The sequence below is a fragment of the Dendrobates tinctorius genome, unplaced genomic scaffold, assembly GCF_039654945.1.
Source record: "Dendrobates tinctorius isolate UK_male_01 unplaced genomic scaffold, ASM3965494v1 ptg000019l, whole genome shotgun sequence".
NCBI classification, from domain to species: domain Eukaryota; kingdom Metazoa; phylum Chordata; class Amphibia; order Anura; family Dendrobatidae; genus Dendrobates; species Dendrobates tinctorius.
Window position 1 is genome coordinate 25,997,797 of NW_027361687.1, and position 8,815 is coordinate 26,006,611.

The 8,815-nt window shown below is 42.7% G+C and overlaps 1 protein-coding gene across 1 annotated transcript; it reads right to left on the reverse strand.

Annotated features, from left to right (window-relative positions):
* Positions 1-1,350: 1,350 nt before the first annotated feature.
* Positions 1,351-6,076, reverse strand: LOC141082795 (uncharacterized). The gene is made up of 5 exons (XM_073566730.1): positions 6,004-6,076; positions 3,775-3,836; positions 3,642-3,661; positions 2,608-2,631; positions 1,351-2,432 (listed from the first exon to the last, which is right to left on the reverse strand). The coding sequence occupies exons 2-5, from the start codon at positions 3,782-3,784 to the stop codon at positions 1,476-1,478; spliced, it is 1,011 nt and encodes a 336-aa protein (XP_073422831.1). The 5' UTR covers positions 3,785-3,836; positions 6,004-6,076; the 3' UTR covers positions 1,351-1,475.
* Between the last annotated feature and the right edge of the window lie 2,739 nt (positions 6,077-8,815).

The following is an 8,815-nucleotide window of genomic DNA, read 5'->3' on the forward strand; positions in this document are numbered from 1 at the left end:
GTCTGAAACCCCAGATCTCCAATCGTCGTCCTCATTATCAGGTGGCAAGCCTCTGTTAATCAGATCAGCTCCATTACCTCCAATAACCACCAGAGGGAGCCCAGAAAGAGAACTCGCAACCCCTCTGTCAATTTGACCAGCTCCACTACCTTCAGTAGTAACCAGAGGTAGGCCAAAAAGCGAATTCACAACAGATCATAATCTATTCAACTTTATTAGGGAAGCAGGTTTGACAGCAGACCATAAAAACTGCACCACAAGACAGGAGGAAGCAAAATACTGGTAGATCACAGTTGAGCGGGGTGTAATGAAGCCTCAAATAAACAAGATTGAGGCCATCCAGAAGCAAACTCTGTGTGCCCAGCTGATGCTAATAACACTGGATTTTGGAAAAGAGATTGTTGTACAAACTTACGCCTCTGATGTTGGTATGTGGGTGATACTATCACAAATGAAGGGCATGAAAGAGCATCCAATGGTCTACCTCAGTAAAAAATTGAATGACCATGAAGCCAATGTAGAGAAGTGTTTGAAAATTAAAAGACGCATTGGAGTAATATCAAAATCGATTATGGACCATGCCCCGGTCAAATGGATGTATCAGAACCTGGAAAAAAAAGAGTGGCCCGGTGGTTCTTATCAATACAACATTTTGGCTTTACGTTAGAGCATAGACCCTGACGTCAGCTTGGAAATGCAGATGCCTGGTTTAGGGTCTATTGTTTAGGAGCAAAGAGTATTCTAGCACCAAGGTGAAAAAATGGTAAGATGATTTGGACTAGGGAAACAATGTTTGATGTACATTTCCCCTAGGTTCCTGTCTTATATGTCTTATACTGTGTAGATGAGGCAGCCAGGCAGTTTGTCACCGGTTAACTGTTTATTTCCTCTTATCCATTGAGCCACTCCAGGTGTTTGTGATGACGGTGACTAATCACCTGTAATATTCAGGTACGGTATAAAATGGCAGACAGTCCACATTCTCATTGTTCTCTTCTCCTGAGAAAATGCTGTGAGTGAGCACTTCTTTGTTTGGGGATGCTGTGCACCAGGCCCAGCTTTGCAGAGTCAGGACTTTCATGTATACTTATTGGCCAGCCAGCATGGGATTTTATTTTGCACCATTTATATTTTCCATTGCTGAATTATGGAAATAACTGAAGCATCTCTCTGACCCGTGAGATGGCGATCACGTGAGCTAATGCCCTAACCTGTCACCATATATATACCGTATATTGTATATAGTGTATACAGTTTTCATTTTTTTCTTATATTTTTATTAAATTTTAATTCAGTTCCTTTTGTAATCAAATATGAAAGGAGGGAGAAATAAAATGAAAAGACGGAAACTTTAGTTGCAGTAATCACAAGAGAATTTTATTTATATGCTTTGGAACTAGATTTATTTAGGAATATAGTGGGACAGTAGGTATCATTAGGTATACATAGATAGTGGACTGTTAACTACAGGCCTATTACTTTTCTTTTCCTTGTTTAAAGTTGTAAGAGGTATCCTTGCCTTGTTTTTGTCCTTGCCCCTGACTTTGTCCTCCCTGCTGACTTCCAGAAGTTTGTTGCTCCCCAGCTTGGCCTTGTTGACCACTGCTGCTACCCTGGCTCTGTCCACTGGTTTGTTGCCCGCTGCTCTGACTCTGCCCTCCAGTTTGGCCTTGTTGACCACTTCTGCTACCCTGGCTCTGTCCACTGGTTTGTTGCCCGCTGCTCTGACTCTGCCCCCCAGTTTGGCTTTGCTGACCACTGCTGCTACCCTGGCTCTGTCCACTGGTTTGTTGCCCGCTGCTCTGACTCTGCCCTCCAGTTTGGCTTTGCTGACCACTGCTGCTACCCTGGCTCTGTCCACTGGTTTGTTGCCCGCTGCCCTGACTCTGCCCCCCAGTTTGGCTTTGCTGACCACTGCTGCTACCCTGGCTCTGTCCACTGCTTTGTTGCCCGCTGCCCTGACTCTGACCTCCAGCTTGGCCTTGTTGACCACTGCTGCTACCCTGGCTCTGTCCAATGCTTTGGTCCTTTCCTTGGTGGTATCCAGAACCGCTTTGTCCACTACCTTGTTGAGCACTGCTCTGATTCTGTCTCCCAGTCTGGCCTTGCTGACCGCTGCTGCTACCGTGGCACTGTCCAATGCTTTGATCTTTTCCTTGCTGGTTTCCAGAACCGCACTGTCCACTACCTTGTTGTGCACTGCCCTGATTCTGTCCTAGTTGGCATCCATCACCCTGTTGGCTACTGCTCTGATCCTGTCCTTGTTGCTGTCCAGTTTGTTGTTGACGCCCGCTGGTGGTTTGTCCATAATCTTGTCCTTGTTGGCTTCCGCTGACTTGTCCGCTTCCCTGGTTTTGTGGTTTATTGCTTTGACTATGTTGACCACCGGCCTGGCTTTGACTCTGTCCTTGGCTTCCGTGATCTGATGTGTTCTTTAGAAAGAAATAGATATAAAATGTATAGAATATATGTTGTAGACTCAATGCCAACTTGTCATCCAGAATATAATAGAGAACTGACATACAAAACTAACATTACAATGCACACAGCTTAAGTTCATACTTATGGTTTTCAATATACAATACAAGTTTAACAAGTATCACTTACTGAGCCTTGATGATGGCCAGAGGGCTGTAAACATAATAAGATATTAAGTTCAGAGATGAAACTTTTAATCATTGCCTCCAATATTATGTTCTCATGTTCAGACTCACATCATAACTCTACATCTTTTATGTTGCTTCATCTAAGTTTTGCAAAGGTTCAAAGGTGTTAAGGATTACAAATATAGTCTACTCCTTTCACAACAGTGCCATCCCTATCTATAGGCCGTGCCTGGTATTGCAGCTGATGCTCGGCTGCCGTGCCAGACATGAATAGAATATGGGCTTTGTGTAAAAAAAAAAGTCAGTTTCTTCTTTCTAATGTCAGACAAATTGATAAGGAATGGTACAATGCTGTGATATCTTCAACAGAGAAGTATGAACTTGTCCGTAAACACTGAAGAGGTTCAGCACAGCTGATTGCCAGGGGTGCTGAGATGGGGCCTAATATTCATAGGCTATCATAGGCCAATAATGGTTTAAGGGGTTGTCCGGTCCTCTAGATGACTGCAGACTTGTGAATCCTCACTGCACGCTGTCAGGATTGTTTGGTTCCGGTGTAGGGAGCATGCATGTGACAACAAGTATACAGTCATGTGTCGACTAGATGTGCGTGGCCTTGCTCAGTACAAGTGAATTGAGCAAGGCCAGACACGTCTAGTTTTAATGTGGCCGGACGTATGCACTTGTGAATTTTGATAGCATGCAGTGTGCGCTCTGTGGGGAGCCACAAGTCTGCAGTCACATAGATTGATAGAATAAAGTTGTAGTGATGTCTACCAGGTAAAGCTGGTGGGGGCATGTGCCTTAGGTCCTGGATGCAAACGAGGAGTGCTAACAAGCCCTCTTCCTTGGCCAGGAATTAAGCTGATTAAAGGAAATCATAGCTACTGATAGTGGACTAATTTTTCTCCATTTCTTATGTAACCTGCGCACATCATTTATATAATGTCTCATCTAAATCATTTTAAACATTTCAATTCAATATAAACATTTCAAGTAATCCAGTTTTTTAACTAGTATTCAAAGTCTTCTCACCTTCTTGGCGGGGTTTGGTGCTGAAAATAAACAAAAAGAGGGTGAATAATACTGACTGAGGTCTCTTTTTTGGAGCAAAGGTTTCATCTTATTTTGGCTAGAAGCCATTTGGAAATCTAGAGGTCTTATTTACCTCCTTCCATTTCTGTGGTTGGGGTTTTTTGGACTCCTGGGGAGTATGTGCAAGAATAAAAACTGTTGAGAAATGAATAAATAATTAATAATCGATGTAAAATTTCATAAATATTCTCAATGACAGATTTGTTTTTAAATGAATGATTGTTTGGCTTTCAGCTAGGAAGCCTCATTCAAGGATAAGGATCAAATTAGAGAGACATTACTGTGGTCTAGGCACCCATATAGACATTAGACTAAAATCGTCCAACACCCCCAACAGTCTGTACATGGGGTCCTCCGCTCCCTTCCCAGACAGGCGATATCGGGGGAAGGGGAAGATCCTCCCTGCCGATCCTTTTGTTCTCTCTCAGGATATCCTCCCTGCCGATCCTTTTGTTCTCTCTCAGGATAAGCCACTGCTAAAGGGGTCTGGAAGCAGATCTCTCCTAGAGAACACAACCACTTAATAGCATCCTCCCAAAGTACATCTACCCAATCAATAGACTTCTGCTGTTACTAAGGATTTAACTTATGGGGGGTCTTACAGGAAGGCAGCTATAGATGTTGAATCTAGATTTATTTGTAAATCTGCATACATTGTGTTAATATTATATACACAGTTGATTGTTACATCTCACATAATCACTACCTGCCTCACTGTCACCACCTTGTTTTTCTGCAGTAATAGTCTAGTAAACCTCGGATTACATACCTTGACAACTGACAGAGCAGAATCCTCAGCTAATTCTCTTGTTAGTCAGTGAGTGTCTGGCTACACCTTTCATTACTAATTTTGGAGGTAAATAACTAGTTGCTCAATTACCGTATGTTTCTCATGTCAGATATTTGATTGAAAAGTTAATGTGATAATTAGCATTTAAAAGCCACTTGATACTAAAAATCTAAGTTGACTTTGTTAATTTTATCCAGGGTTATTATTAAAAAAAAACGTGATTCTACAAGTGAGTTAGTTGGGAAATAAATAACTTGTAACATGATTTAAAATATAGGATTAGGTTAGGTAACTTATTTCTTATTCTAAACCCCATTCTCCAAATAGTAGACTTTTTTAAAAGCAGAAATAAACTGAAAAGACGAGTTGCAGGAAATCTAAATGATTTCTGCACATTTACTCCATAAAGAGTTGTAAATGTCATCTGTCTTGCATTTTGCTTATTGATTAAGACAAGGCATGATTCTCAAAATTAGAATACCATATGTCTTCTGACTATGAAACATTTTTTAGCAAGCCAAAATATTACTAAAAAAACTGCATCTTATAGTCTGGAGACGATTTCATGTGATCAAGGAGAATGCTGGCACAGTGTCCTTCTCGATCACTGAGAGAGAACTGTGCAGCAGCACAAATCTCTCTCCTCCTGCCCAACACAGATCTGTGTACATTTGTGTAGCAGAGCTGTGTGTGCAGCAATGCACTGTGTGTCTAGCAGTACTGCGTGTGGACACTTATGTGTAGGAGAGCTGTGTGCATGTATAGCAGAGCTGTGTATTTATGTGTAGCAGAGCTGTGTGCATACATACTGCAGAGCTCAGTATGCAAGTATGTATGCATACAGAGCTGTGTGCATATAGTACACATGCTGTAGAGAAATATTAACAATAGTTCTATGACCCTACTATTCAACCCTAGTGTATTAAAATTAGTGATATTGACCCCTCTGCTTCTTTACACTGACAGGGAAGTTTAATCAGTAGGAAATATGTTTTCCTATTTTCTGCTGTCTATTCCTGGAGTGCATCTTATAATGAGGTGTGTTGTGTGACCTATAGTCCGAATGATATAGTTGGAATAGGCAAAAGTCATATATTCTGCATTTAATTAGCTTAATAGTTATCTTGATAAAAGCTTCTTGGCTTTAGAACTTACGCGTAAAACTCAAAAATCCAAAACGTATAGTACCTATACTTTTCATTCATATATTTTCAGAAATCACTGCATAATATTAAGGTAGATGATTCAAATTAATGATTACATTGCCATTTTTAAGCTTCTATAGATGAATTGATATCTGATAAGTCAATGAAACATCAGAAAATGCTACATATCTAATGGAATAAATAATACATGCAACAATCTACATAGATAAAGAACCATATACATTGCAAGTACCCTGTATTACATAGATACAGATGCTAGCACATCAGATTCTGCAATGCCTTAGAGATAATCTGTTTCCATCAAATTTACATTAAGGCTGACCTGTCACTGGAAGAAGTCACTTACCTTGAGCAAGTAGCAGTAGACGATGTGGTTTGACAGTCCAGCTCGCTCTATTTATACTGGAAGAATAGGAGGATCTCAATAGTAAGGAATCCAGCCCAACCGGGGTGCGGTCTTCAAGGCTTCATTGACATAAATATAATCTAGCACGATGAGTAAATAACTCATAAAAAAATAATAGCTCGGCAACGACAGAAATGAAGTGGTTGAAATAAGCTGCAAGTTAATAACAGTAATTTCAGTTGTTGATATAATTACTGTGATTATTTCAGGTTTGTAAGATGTTCAGCCTCATTTAGAGCCAGGGCTTCGTATACGTTTCCTATGTATATAGAGGTACTTATGGGTCTCCCTCGCTGACTTCACCCAGGGCTGTGGGGTACTCGGTACCGGGCCAGTGTCTGGGGGATGATGTGGTGTCACAGCAGCGGTGACCCGGTCCTTGGCCCTTGGTGCCCAATATCAATGGCGGTGATGTTTGTAATGTAGTTTATAAGGAAAGTTCGTGACGCCACCCGTGGTGTTTGACAAGTAAGATGGTAAGCCAACGCTGTGTTCAGATCCATAGGGACAGATGGTGTGATGCAGCAAAGATGGTATAGCTCCCCACAGTTAGAGCTGTAGCCCCAGGGCAGTGTAGGTGCGATGAAGGAGTAGGGGCACCGGATGGTGTAGATGTTGATACCCCAATGTAGCGGTGCTGATGCGGGAATGAATGGAGGACACCAGAGCTTGCAGTTTCAAAGCTTTACTCACAGTTCGTAGTGCACACAGGTGCCTGCTTCAGTACTGTGTCCTCCGGGGAAGAGGCCCAGCCAACCTCCAGGCAAGATAGGACTCTCCCCGCCAGCACCCCGCCAACATGTGCCTTCCTGAATGACTCCTCTATTGCGCCTTTTAGTATGAAGAGCTCCAGTACCGTGGTTCTCTGAAGTTCCTCCTGTCAGATGTTCCTAACAACTCTTACTTGTATGACCGACAGCTGTAGCCTGCTTCGGGGACTCCCTTCTCCTGAATCCTGGCTCTCTATCAGTTTGCTGTTGTGTCCCAAGTCTTTGATGGGAGTAGTGCATTTACAGCCAACTACTCCACCGGTGTCTGCTGCAGAACCATAAGTGTCCGTACAACCTCGGGGACTCGGCCCCGGCCTTGCGCTGAGAACCTATAGGCAGGGTTCCTATCCAACCCACTCCACCTCTCTGTTCTCTCTCCTCTTCGTTTCGTACTTGTCTTTCTCTCTCTTATGGAAATGCAGGTTACAGTTCTACGTCTCTCTTTCTCTTTCCTTTCCCGTGCCAGCTGGCTCAGGTCACTGAGGCAGCTGCAGCACTCCTTCCTCCATTCCTTTCCTCGGAATCTCTCCACTAAGACCAGTCCTCAGCCTCTCCGGACTGACTGTCTTTCCTCCGCCTGAACTCCCGACAGGCTGACCTCCTGTCAGCCTGCTCTCCTCTGGGACTCACCCCAGACTGAACTCTAGATCCTATCTTTCCCCTTCTTTTTATACTAACTTCACCCACCTCCCAGCACATCTCGTGTTACGAAGCAGGGTTCCACGAAAGGTGCTCTGCTACACACCCCGAGCCTAAAGCTGCAATGTGGCCCTGCTGAACTATCCTGTGTGTGGGATGCAGGTGTTGGAGCGTGGCAAGGAGTTCCCACCTTACCTGGATGGTGGGGCACTACACCTTAGGAGAAGGTGCAGTACCTCTGTGTCGACTGAGCCTCAGGGGCGCCACACTTACATTTGCTGGAGGTTTCTGTGAAGGGCTCAATGAATGGGTTCTATTTTCTTTTTTTTTTTAACTGTCTTTTTTGAGTGTAATACAAAGTATACATATAATGTCCAATAACATAACAGAAAAACATTTATGCAATATTATTAACATTAGATGGCATTTTTCAACTATAACCCCCCCGCCCCTCCCCCTCCTCCCCCCACTCCCCCGGGCAGACTCCAAAGGATAATTTAAGGGATTTCCAGGATTGAATTTCTTGTATAACTACAGAAATAAGAGGCTGAATATTTAATTTATAGATATCATGAGGATTTGATGGTAGGTCCACGCCAAGATAACGTAAAGAATTTCTCCTCCACTGAAAGGGAAAAGGGATCGGCCACCGTTTCCTAGCAGTTTTAAAAATAGCTAAAGCATGAGATTTATTAAAGTTTATATGAAATCCCGAAACTGTTCCAATTTCATTAAAGGCGTCCATTATAGAGGAAATGAATTCGTTAGGATTGGATATCATGAGTAAGATATCATCAGCAAATGCCAACGTTTTAAGTGTATGGTGACCGACCCCTATGCCCCCAAAGGAAGGGATCATCTCCAGATATCTTAGTAAGGGATCAATGGCAATATTAAACAACAAAGGTGACAGAGGACAGCCCTGCCTCGTCCCCCTGAAGATGGAAAAAGGGGTTGACTGGATACCATTAAGCCAAATTGAAGATTGGGAGTTAGTGTAAATTGTGCATATAAAATTAAAAAAGGTAAAGCCAAACAGTCTATTCTTCAGAGTTCTGATAAGATGAGACCAGGACACACGGTCAAAAGCCTTATCAGCATCGAGGCTGACCAGTATATTCTGCTTGGCCCTAGCCTGATAACTATGTGTGATGGCTGCTAACGCCATCCTGATATTGTAAGTGATAGACCGACCATGGACAAAGCCCGTAATCTATTAGCCATGACTTTGGTGAGCAATTTAAAATCAACATTTAAAAGGGAAATAGGGCGGTACGAGGCATGGAGAAGCGGATCTTTGCCCGGTTTTAGAAGTAATGGCAGACAGGCTTCATTAAATCTAT